The following is a 12902-nucleotide window of genomic DNA, read 5'->3' as shown; positions in this document are numbered from 1 at the left end:
GGTGTCACAGGGCCAGGATCGTTACAGGTTACCTCCAACAACAGAACATCACCACAGTACCTTGGCCAGCACTGAGTCCCGACCTCTCCCCCATCGAGCATGTCTGGGACATGCTTGGACAGAGGTTACGTCAACGTCAACAACGTCCTGCCAATGTCCAAGAACTTGCTGCTGCGTTGCAACAGGAATGGGACAATCTGGACCAAAATGACCTTAGACGTCTCATTAGGAGTATACCACGTCGGATCAATGCTTGTTTGGCAAACAGAGGAGGATTTACCCGTTACTGACTTGGTTGTGATGCTGTGGTAACTTTGCTGTTTGACCCCGGGTATCATTTTACCCTTATAATGGTCAGTCTGTGCCTTACTTAGTCTAATGATCATTTGGAATAAATCGATGAATGTGAACTTCATTTCATTTTGTCATTTGTTTCTTCGTCAGTTTCATTAGGTGACTTTAATAACACTTAAAAATCAAATATCCCCTACTTTTTTTGAATAGTATATAACAAAATCTGTAAATGATGAAATGGAAACATATAGTCCCAATTCCATAGCACACAGGCACACCCACACCTTTATTTGGGGGGAAAATGATTTTTGATTAAACATTAGATTTGAAGAGTTTACAGTCTTGATTCATGAAATATATTCAAAATATATCCTTTACTTTAACAGCAACTGATAGCTGCTCAAAAATCAAAAAAGACAGTTGATGAAGAGAATAGTGAAAAAGATGATGTTATTGTTATAAAATCTGAAGAAGATAGAGATGAAACAGAAAGTACAACATCACAACAGGTACTATTCACCAGTTCTTGGGGGGTTGGATGGCTGAATGGTTAGCGTGCGCGCGCTGTATCATAAAGTCTGTCATTGAGTCGACTGGCGTGGTTTCGAATCCCCGGTTGTACGTGACAAGGAGTAGGGTCGCCTGTCCAACCTCGTGGGTTTTCTCCGTGTCCTCCCACTGCTAAAGACCCCTACGCGCAAGCGAATTATGTAAATAAAATTAAACCATATGTTAGTCCCGAAATGACCTAGTTTGTGTCGAGTGGACGTTAAACCCCATTTCTCTCTCTCTCTCACCAGTTCTTTTAAGTATCAATAAAGAATCCTATTAAAACCAATTTTACGCATCGCATTAAGGTTAGACCTGCAAATATAATTGTGGATTAAAATCTGCATTTGTCGTAAATATTGTTGTTTAAGCAGCAGTAAGCTAGTAACTGAATGTGTCATGAATGTTGTTAAGCTTCTGTAATTAAGATGGGGAATGTATTTTTTGCGATTGCTTCTTTTATTCAGTTTTTGTTTTTCACTGTTTTATAGAAATTGGGCTTATGCCCTAACATTGTAATTAATACACTTGAATTCTTTAGCACGTTTATAATGGTTTGATCCCTATTTTTTTACTACTACATACGCCGCTATTTAATATTTTACTTGGCTTTTTACTAAATTTCAGGTAAATGCTTACTTGTAAAATTATTTTCCTTCAATGTGCCTCATTTATATTTCATTTAGCACATAGCCGTTCATGACTCACACTAGTAATATACAACGTTTGGGAAATATTTCCTTATTGTTGGTTCGATTTCCATTTAGAGTGAAGTCTGTATCACTACAGGCCCGAGACTGTACAGCACAGTGGATGCTTACGGCTAGCCCTCGGATCCATTCACTTGATCCGATATATACGTTTGTTGTTTGTGATCGTGTCTTGTCCGTTGATTTGTCTTGTATATTTGTGTGTGGCGCAGTCCCCCTGCCCTTATTGTTAACTAGCTTTTGATGATAAGAGTGTAGTCATAGACTCAACCTTCCCCTGCAAGCTTAATGTCTATTTCTAGTAACTCAGAGTTACTATACAGAGATAGGTAACATAGATTTCTTTATACTCCACTACAATTCATCAGAGGCATTTTCACATTGATTTCAGGTCATGGATAAGGAATTGTCGCTAGAGATTATACCCGTTTTAAAATTAGGTACAGAAACTGGAGAAGTTACAAGTTCTGGTATTAATCTCAATCCTAAAGAAGCTAAATTACTAGGTACCATAATTAATAACTACTACTCTTATTGTAATTATAGAAAAAATATAATATACAATGTGAAATTGTTTGTGAATTACACAAGTTTTGTTTATTCTTGCAAGGAATATGAACAGAATTTAAAACTGCATAAAAATGTATGGCCCTTGATCAAGCGTAATCTTGGTGCAAGATTAATTTGTAAATCACCCTAATAATCTATAAGATTACACCCTAATTATATTGTTTGTCAAAGGGTTCTTGTATTTCTATTCAGCAATGGCAATAAATTCACCATGATCTAATCGTGAGATTCAAAAACATCTCTCTAAAAAAATATCTTGGCAATTTCTGCTTTTACTTGTTCAGAACTAATTTGTATATGTACACTGTAGGTTGTTACATTTGGGGATGCAGCAAATCTACACTAGAGTAAATACATGTGATGAGATTGCAAGAAATGACATCCATCTGGTTTCTAATTTATTAATCATAATGTTTTCTTTCCTCAGGTCTTATTTGCTGCTTTTTACATGTTCATCCATTTGGGGCCACAGTAGATTATTTATGGTCATATCTTAATCAGCTTGAGAATATGCGGCCTAGAGAAGTAGAGGATCTGTTAGAGAGATTTCCTATGCTCTTTAAACAAATAGTTCACGGTGTTGGTGCTTCAATTGAGAGACGGTGGAATTTTTGCGGCTACACAAATTTGATAAGTTAAATATGAGAAGAGGATTGTAAAAAATTATTAAGTGATATTATTGGAAATACATAGATGATGAAATTAATGTTGCCTTTTGTAGTGTACATATATGTCACATATCTGTCCTATTAAATCAAAATCATGTCAAATAGTATTATTTGAATTTATGAAATTCATATAATGGTTTCACCTTGTGTATATTTCATTTAGTTATATATTGTTCATCCTGTAAATACAGTTTGTCATATGCATGCAATAGAAAATGATTAAATCAGATTTGTAGAGCCTTTGATGTTATGAAAATGTATCTTCCTTGATCAACAGTTACTTGAATTATCTTGATACTACAGACATGATCAACTGTTATTTGATTTCATGAAATAAGCTATCTCTCAATTAATTCAATTCCTGTAAGTAGTCAAATTAAAATTTTACAAACGTTTTATTTTTTGGTTGTTTAGACCGAGATGAAATGGAGTAAACAGATTTCTTCAGTACTGCACAGATCAGGGCCTATTGTAAGTTTTTTTTGGCGAAGCACGGTTTCGGGTGTTTTGGGGTTCTGTGAAAATTTCCAGAATTTGATTTCCCTACCACGCTTACACTTTTATAACCAAAATATTACAGAATTAAAATATTTATAACTGTTTAGCAGTATTTTTATCAGTCCAAGGATACAAAGGCAATCGGCCTTCAATGTCCCCTGCGCCTGATGATGTTCTGCCATGTAATTTTCGTGGGAATACGTCAACATCACAAAACTTTAAACAGAAATCGAAAGTGGCCGATGATCAGAATGATAGCTCACTTTCCACAGTCTTCTCAGATTCACAAGGCTACATAACATTTTTTCAAAGCACAAAAAATAGGCCCTGGCATAGATTGTGATCATTTTCTTTGCATGAATACTTAGGGTATATTTATTCAGGAAATTGGGGGCCCCTTTTGAATATGTTTTAATATTTAATTTATCTGTGAAAGTACTGTTGCATGTTTAAATATCGTATTCAATGGTACAAAATCATCTTAATATTGAAATGCAATTCAGCACTCTAATCTTGTCATTATAAACTATCTTTGCTGTTCCTGAATGGGATACAAATTGCATATTGTTATGTTTAAGGATATTATTAATAGTTGGAAATCCTATATTGTTAATAAAATATTCTTTTTTAAAAAGATGTTTTTAATTTAGACTATAACCAATTTCTGTTTCAGAAGAACCCAGTTTCAATAAAACCAAGCAAATTCAAGAAATACTATAATTGACTTTTTCTAGGAACTGGTCCAATTCTCACAAATGTATGACTGACAAAGTTGATTGACTTCTTTATCAAAAAGTTTTTTTTTCATCAACTGAATTAAAAGATTTAAAACTAATATTAAAGATGCCTTTCCATGTACAAACTGGGTGATTTGATGATATATTTGGACTAAAAACATATTCAAACTAATATATCAAATATTGATTTAAATTCCTCTCAAAACATTGTATTCAGAGGAAATACCCCAAGATATAAAACCAGCGGTTGCCAGGCAAAATATGCCCACATTTTGCAAGAGATGGATAGAGAACAAGCTAAAAACAAAAGCGATTGGAACTGAGATCTTGGAGATATAAAGATATATGTTAAGTTTCATCAAAATAAGATAAAAATTATGACATCTAAGAGGGTCCACAAGCTTCGTATACCATATTTTTACACTATCTGCGTATAAAGAGCGGCCATTTTGGTCCGATTTTTCACGAAATTCGAACTTGACCGACGTAATGGTGATATATTCAAACTTTTTTTTTTTAAATCGGATAATAATTGTGACCTCTAGAGCTCTGAACCACAAGCTAAAAACGCAATTTTCTGTACAATCAGGGACCATAATTCGGGAAGTTCCGATCCAATATGCGCAAATATCGGAAGAAACCAAAATCTTTGGGTTATGAACATGCATATTAAGTTTCATTAAATTCGGATGAAAATTGTGACCTAGAGTGTCCATACATGATTTTTTTGTACAATCATACATGCCAATTTCGAAAGAAACTGAGATCTTTGGGCGATAGACCTATACTTCATGTTTCGTCAAGATCAGTTAAAAATTGTGACTTGTTGAGTGGCACAAACAAATTGTGGAAGGACAGACAGGGGCGTCGGCATAACATGTTCACATGAAAATGTGGGCTTATAAAAATCTATTTTTAGAAGTCATGTTGGTTATTTAACTTGATTGAGGGAGGGCCCATTTTCAGAATGTATTTATCATTACTTACTGCCCATTTGCCATAAATTAATTCTTAGATTATCTTCTGCAAACTTCTTTTTCCGCCATTTAATTGCAGTGTCTGTTTAAACCCCTCAATGTTCCCAAAACCACCTAACCATTTGATCAAGAAATAACCGCTCCCTAAGTCAAGCTGGCAGACAATAAGCCGTCAGGGTTGCATGTTAGTGATAACCGGACATTTTTGCCTGTCACCACGACTGGAAAACTTGACTGGTGTTCATGTTGTGAGAATGGGACACTGTGAAAATTGACTTTATATTCTATTTTATTGAATATAAATTCAGCATAAAATAACCCCAGCAATAGAACTAAAGTAGTTGAGATTTTAGGTTTGAATCCTGGCATTTTTTGATAGATGTTCAGAATGACCAGCAAGAACCAGAGTAGACATGGGTCTGTGGTCATAGATTTTGTGGTAAAATGTGCCAATTCTTCCAAGGCAAATTTGAATGCTAAATGGGTGAATTCTGAATCTAGACAGGCATGCAATATGGGGATATCTTTTCTTAGCCCATTGACACATCCTTATTAAGCAAATTATTACAATAAATCAAAATTCTGAGATTTAACATTTTATTACAAACATAAATGAATATATACAGGACAACACAAATAAATTCAGTTCTCATGACGAAGTTGATGTGGATGGTGGCTGTCACAAAAAAAAAAAAAAAAAAAAATAAGAGATAAAAAAACGTGCTTAATAATTACTATATTTTAAATCATAGCTGCTGAAATCCCAAAATAAATAGATGACACATATTAATTAATTGCACACTTATCTTTTTCAAAAGTACTGAGCAATCAAATTGATTATCTATACTTTGTTTAAGCATAAAATGTTCATGATCAAAGTCAGTCAAGGTTTTGAAGTACCTGGTAGTGAGTGAAACTATAAACTAAGTTTCATCACTCTATATCAGTTATCTTGTCCCAACACATCGACCAATTAAATTGCTTAGCTCTGCTTAGCTTTAGCAGGAAATGTTAATCATTTAACTCAATCAAGACTTTCACTAATGAGCATCTGCATTGAAATTTACCTGTGGCAGGTAACATTGACATTCATGATCATTTTATACTTATAGAAAGGATATGTTGACATAATGAAGCTTGTTATATTCCAATGTCTTGACCAATCAAATTATTTATCGCTACTTAGCCTAAGCAGAAAATTCTCATTATCGAACTTAGTCAAGGTATTGATTTGGTGAAACTTTTCATTAAGTTTCATCACTCTCACTTTATTAGAACTTTGACACACTTAATTAGAACCAAAGTTATCAGGTGTCCCAAAGCATCAACCAATCAAATTGCTTATCTCGGCTTACCCTAAGCAGAAAATGCTGAGCCTCAAACCCTAAAATGAAATAAAATGAAATGGGGTTTAACGTCCTACTGTTCTGCTCCTATACTGGGCTAATGAAGACGGGCATACGCCATACAGTGTGCTATGAAGGAAATTTTGCCCAGGCAGCGGCACTATCGCCTACTCTTATATTGAATTCCAACTGCCAGGGGATCTTTTACGTGCATTCCAATATATACACGGGACCTCGCTTTTCCATCTCACCCAAAGGAATAGACAGCTGTCATTGTCAGGCCCTCCATCCTGCATCACTGACAAGGGGGAACCATGCCGGAAAATCTGGATGAACTTTCTCGGCCAATGCAGGGATCGAACACCCGACCTCCAGGCTAGCGAGCCAGCGTCTTACCCACGTGATCCCCAGCTTCAAACCCCACTATGGCATTGACCTAATGAACACCTACACCAAGTTTGAACATTCTAGCTCAATTAGGAGAGTTTTTTTTTGTCCCAAAAATTGTGACAGACCCATTTTAGTAGTCCCCTGCTTTCTTCAAAGGGTGGGGGGGGACAATAAAAATAAATATAGTTTGGTATATTTTAATTTTCTTAAAAGTTATCTTTGTTTAAGCTATACAATTCATAGTCACACTCTCACCTGACACAAGTTTTTTTATCAAGCTTATTTAAACATTAAAATACGAATCTTTACCAAAGAGTTGTCTGTCCTTAGACCACGCTCATCAACACTAAACTGAGATGACTTTTCCCCAATATATACCATAAAAAGATTCATTAAAATCTCTAAAAAGCACAATCAGAGCAGACATTCCCCTCATAAAAAAGGAATTCGTCAGTCAAAGGCTTTGTGATGCTCCAAAAACTAAAATTGTTCAAATTAATTATTCTTTAGAATAGCAGAGCAATCATTTATCTTATTTTTCCAAGCCATTAAATCCTAGTTTTACAAAAGTAATTGTCTGTTTTTACACTAAACTATTCCTATATCAATTAAGTTTCACTAATTTCTTCAAATTATAATATTTTTAAAATGAAAATCACAACAATCCTTCTCCTACTAGATCTTTCATTCTAATGAAATTTTTATATTAATCATATTTGACAAGAATGTCAGAACCAACATTTTGCATTAATATTTTAAAACTTTATCCAAATGATCAAAAATCGCCTCATCCAAAGGGTTGTCTGTCTTTAGACCACAGATCTCAATTTAAGATACCCCAAGCACACAATGGTAGGTTTATACTTTTCTACAAAAATAAAAGAGAAACACTAATGTGATGACTTTGACTTTCCGATTGTTAACTTTCCATTTATTAGTAGTAACATTCCGATATCACCAGCTTATGGAGTGTTTGTGTCTCAACTAATTCGTTACGCGAGAGTTTGTTCATTTTATTCTGATTTTTTAAGTAGATCGAGGCATTTGTCATCTCAGCTTCAACTACAGGGATACTTGCGAACTAAACTTATTAAAACCTTTAAAAAGTTTTATGGCCGTCATATTGACTTGATTGGTAAATATAACATGTCTCTCTCGGCTATTATTCTAGATATATTTAATTGACGCGTATACTATCTCCCTGATAATGTCTGTCTACTACATCGTTAACACTGTTCATCACGTGCATTTTGCATATCGATAGTCCATTGGCCAATCACGCTATTTTACCAAGATTTCGCCTAATAGTTTGGATGCAGCTATGGCGGGTGTGGCGCCAGGCAGGGTAAGCTTACTCTTCCGGACACCTGTTACCACTGTTTGTCGTGTATTTTGTACACGGTGAACAGTCCATATGCTGATTACACTATTTTGCTTTATTACACCATTTTGCCTATATTGTTTTTTTAGGACTTTGAATTTTGTCTAATGGTTTGGATTGTTCGTACTTGGTTTTATTTTATTTATACTTACTATCACTGTAACACACCTGGATATTTTTAAATGCCATATTCATGAAGAGTTGGATTCTAAACAGGAGAAGAACAGTAGGACATTAACCCCATTTCATTTCATCTATCCAGAGGATAATCCATCTCTGTAAAAGCTCTGAAAAATAAATTAAAAAAACCCATCAAAACATTGTTCTAGATAATAATCTAACTACAACAATTTATTTATGTTACAGTTAATAAAAAGCATTGTAAAAATTATAATAATATTATGAGTATTGTTTGCAAGTCTGGACAGCTTGGGATACTTTCACAAATGTGTTCAATTATGAGAGTTTAAATTCTATCAGAACTGTTTCAATCCAGTGCAGCTAAAATTTAAAATACTATCCCAATTTATGTAAATCATGCCAGCTTGAGATAATATCTAAATCATAATAAGCCAGGTCAGCTCCATATCTGATAAGTTTTTTTTTTTCAAGCTGTTGCTTATGGTGCCTCTTGGATTGTTTCAAGCCAGGGCAGATTAGGATTATTTCAGGATTGCATTTACCCAGGACAGCTTATGATGCTGTGACGATTATTTCAACCAGTGTAGCATAATAGACTATTACTGTTATTTCAAGCCAGGCAGTTTATGATACTATCACCATTATTTTTAAAGCCAGGACAGCCTAGGATAAAATCAACCTTTTCCAGCCAGGGAAGATTAGGATGCTATCAGGGTCCAGGCAGACAGACCCATCTTAATAGTCTTCTTTCTTCAAAAGGCAAGACAAAGAACATGATTCAAGGCTGATTTAGGGCAACAAATTTTTCAGACTTGAATAGATTTAATGCAAATCTTAAAACTGTGGTCTAACCCCTAATGAGTTGTCTGCCCTTAGACCACAATCCTCAATTCTAAACCGAAATCATTTTTCTTTCATTTGACCACAGCAAGGAAATAATTGTTTTTATAAAAGTGTTCTACCAACAACTGAACTAAATACCTCTGAGGTAATATTAAAGACAAAATGGAATTTTCTACAATATGGAAATATTGCTGGTATTATTTACCAGTAGACCTAATCTAAAAATACATAATAGGTTCAATATTCAACACCAAATCACCAGATAACATACAAATCAATTTCGGCAGCCATTTTTAAAAATTTGATCAAATCGTTTAATTACGTTTCACCGTTATTTCAATTTCTTTCAACTTATTTCAACAACATATAGGAAAAGGTATGAATCAATTTTGGATACAAATCACCTGTGTGTTCTAATTCTGGTTTGGCAGCCATTTTTATCAATTTCGGATAGCAGTTGGATTATATCAATTCATTTTAAAATTATGTTCACCTTTATTTCAATTTATTTCAACAACATATAGGAATAGGGACGAATCAGTTTGAGGTACGAAGTGAGGTACGAATAAACTAAGTACGAAACACCCTGCACACTATAAAAACATAGTCTACCAACAAAGTGTTCCAGAGTCAATTGATCCTTGGAGTTTTATATACAATGTGAAGTCAAAGTTAGTTTCTAATTGACTGTAGTGTCACATTCGTATATAGCTCTTGGATAATTAAAAATTGTTGAACTCCACAAGAAAGATTGGAAGTGTTCTGTTATCCATAGATACCTTAAGCAATCTAATGTGAATGTGTCTTTATCTGGGATAAAATATATGGTAACCACAAGGTGCATATATTGAAGGACGTTTTGACAACGAGGGTGTATTAACGGAAAGAATCCATCACATTAACAACTTGTGTTCGGAAGACATAGCACATATTGATAAAGAATTCCGATAGAACCCAGCAGTCTGCCAGGGACATCCATAAAACACTTGCAACACACGGCACAAACATCTCCATTCGCACAGTCAGACGAGCAATAGATTTTGACAGTCTTACATCAACAGAACCCTGATATTGTCAACTGATAAAGAAAAGCGTGACCGATTCAGTCAAAATTTAATTGAGATCAATGAGAGTTCAATACAGCTACACGATAATAAAACAGTGGCTTATAGAAAAAAAAAAAGATCACAGTGCACCACAACAGTGTCGCCCTAAACATCCATATAAAGTTCACTTGTGGGGGAGGTATTAGTCGCAAAGGAAAAAGTCAACTTTTAATATTCGATGGAATAATGGACAGTGTTAAAAAAACAACTTTACTGCCATTTATTAATGACCGATTTAAAGATGGACATTGTTTTCAACAGGATAATGACCCTAAACAGACGTCCCGATTAGCAAAAAATTATATGGAGGACAAGGGTATTAACTGGTGGTGTACTCTACCCGAAAGCCCCGACTTGAATCCCATCAAAATGTCGCGGAACATGTTAAAGAGCCATGTGTCCAAAAAGAACCCGACAACAAAAAACCTCTGTGATAACTGCCAAGAATTTTGGGATAATGTTCTTACGCTTGACATATGCAATCAATTCATTGACCATATGGAGGACGACCTATAGTCTTAAAAATATACAAAAGACAGACAATAAAAACTTCATCACCGATCGAAGTCTCGCCATGCTTGAATTTTCGAGGATATAATCATTTTGGCATTTTTTAAAAATTGGTGTAAAATATGATCAGGTCCATTATCAAGGCAGTTAACTCTTAATGACAAAACAGTTTTGGATCTTGGTCACATTAAAAATATGGCTAAATGTATTTGTCATGGTCGTTGAGACGTAAATAAGGTTAGGACATGTGATTGTTGGCCAGATTGTAGGTTAGGGTTAGGGTAAGCATTGGAGCTAGGTCCAAGGTTAGGGTTGAGATTAGCACTAGCCCTGTTTACATCTTGTGACCTATGACACAAAATTGAGCTGGCCTTTTCATTTTGCACTGAACTTAGGCCTACATCCCTGGATTGAATATTTCTTCATCAGTCAGGAAAAATCGTTTTTTTTGTTTTTTTCTTGTCAAGAGGTAACGAAATACACTCTATCATATGAGATGATTGAATTTTTAACATCTGTACGCATACGCAAACGCTTAGGACTTTTTTTTTACAATTTGCCGATACCTTCAAATCTCAATAAATTTCAATTTATCAGCTGTTTATATTACTACTTGCCGGATAAAGTATGAGGAAATTATAATGGCATGTTATTTTTCCAGTTTCAAATAGTTCTGCGTATTTAGAGCTAGTAATAACGTAACTTCTAAACTCACTAAGGCATTTCACACTCTTTCTGCACCGAGAACCGTTACAATGCATACATCATTGGTTACAATCAACTAAATTAGAAATAAAATCAAGTTTTAATCAAGTTCATAACTATGTATTTTTAAAACAGTAACAAATGAATATTGATAAATAAGTGAATTTATATTGTCACATGGATGTCTATTTTGGGCAAATGTTTGCTGCCTGCACTGCACGAGTGAACCCGTGATTGAACTTTTCTTATTCACTGTTGTTGTGATTAGAGCAGAAACAGGCTGAACAACGAGTGCACTAATATTTGAGGCTGTGAATCACCCTACCACATGTACACGGTTGTTCCTGTTGTTGTGGCGATGGGTGGGAAAACCACGGCTGATATGCCAAAAAGACTTTTAGGGGCCAAGTGTTCCTTCTTAAGCAAGCTATTCTCTATAAAAACAGTCTGCCTCCCTAAGAAAACATCCTTTTCCACAGTAATAAAGTGCTAATATAATTAAACACAAACTTTATTATTTCATAATTTAGTAAAAATTGTAGAGTTGGATCAGGTTGCATAGTGCTTTATTAATTAAAAACTAATTCAAATGTGTGAAAGAGAGAGAAATGGGGTTTAACGTCCACTCGACACAAACTAGGTCATTTCGAGACTAACATATGGTTTAATTTTATTTCAATAATTCGCTTGTGCGTAGGGGTCTTTAGCAGTGGGAGGAAACCGGAGGACCCAGAGAAAACCCACGAAGTTGGACAGGCGACCCTACTCCTTGCCACGTACAACCGGGGATTCGAAGCCACGCCAGTTGACTCAATGACAGACTTTTATGGTACAGCGCGCACGTGGTAACCATTCAGCCATCCAACCCCCCAATTCAAATGTGAAGTCAAAATTCAAAAATCATTCAACAGAGAATTTTGTTTCCTGGAAACACAAAAATCATTAAATCCAACAAATTTCTAATTAGCAAAAGGCACAACTACTGTAAAAGGATGTGTGTGCAAAGTTTCAAAAAGATATAAACGGTTTATACGAAATGCTCTGGAAACAAAATTTGACACAAAGGTGATTAAATCCAAGAAATTCCAAATTAGCAAAAGGCACAACTACTTTAATATGTTGATGTTTGTACAAAGTTTCGTGAAGATATCTTGAATGGTTTATGAGATATGCTCCAGAAACAAAATTGAACACCAAAAACTAAGTCAAATTTGTTTCCATGGAAACACAAAAATTATTAAAAAGGAACAACTACTATAATAGGTTGATGTTTGTAAAAAGTTTCATAAAGATATCGTGAATAGTTTCTGAGATATGCTCCAGAAACAAAATGAACACCAAAATCTAAGTCAAATTTGTTTCCATGGAAACACAAAATTTATTATTAAAAATCCCAGTAATTCTATATTAGCAAAAGGCACAACTACTAAACATTCATACAAAGTTTCATGAGGATGTCTTGAATGGTTTATGAGAG

At 34.7% G+C, this 12902-nt stretch overlaps 1 protein-coding gene and 1 long non-coding RNA gene across 7 annotated transcripts in view; one reads left to right on the top strand and one right to left on the bottom strand.

Moving 5' to 3' along the window:
• Window positions 1-3923, top strand: part of LOC126830809 (ecto-NOX disulfide-thiol exchanger 2) — a 45224-nt gene extending 41301 nt beyond the window's left edge. For all 6 annotated transcript variants that reach the window (XM_050561240.1, XM_050561222.2, XM_050561230.1 and 3 more), the window contains exons 11-13: window positions 681-803; window positions 1945-2059; window positions 2551-3923. In XM_050561240.1, the coding sequence (XP_050417197.1) occupies window positions 681-803; window positions 1945-2059; window positions 2551-2762 (450 nt within the window). In that variant the 3' untranslated portion in view covers window positions 2763-3923. The remainder of the gene's footprint in view (window positions 1-680; window positions 804-1944; window positions 2060-2550) is intronic.
• A 1660-nt stretch (window positions 3924-5583) lies between these two features.
• The window catches only part of LOC126830901 (uncharacterized), a 71393-nt gene continuing 64074 nt past the window's right edge, over window positions 5584-12902 (bottom strand). Inside the window, exons 4-5 of the long non-coding RNA XR_007684028.2 lie at window positions 8273-8407; window positions 5584-5679 (exon numbers count right to left, since the gene is read on the bottom strand). This is a non-coding gene — a long non-coding RNA (uncharacterized LOC126830901). The remainder of the gene's footprint in view (window positions 5680-8272; window positions 8408-12902) is intronic.

The sequence above is a fragment of the Patella vulgata genome, chromosome 1, assembly GCF_932274485.2.
Source record: "Patella vulgata chromosome 1, xgPatVulg1.2, whole genome shotgun sequence".
NCBI lineage: Eukaryota > Metazoa > Mollusca > Gastropoda > Patellidae > Patella > Patella vulgata.
The sequence above is the reverse complement of the archived record's forward strand: the minus strand, read 5'-3'. Positions and strand labels throughout refer to the sequence as shown.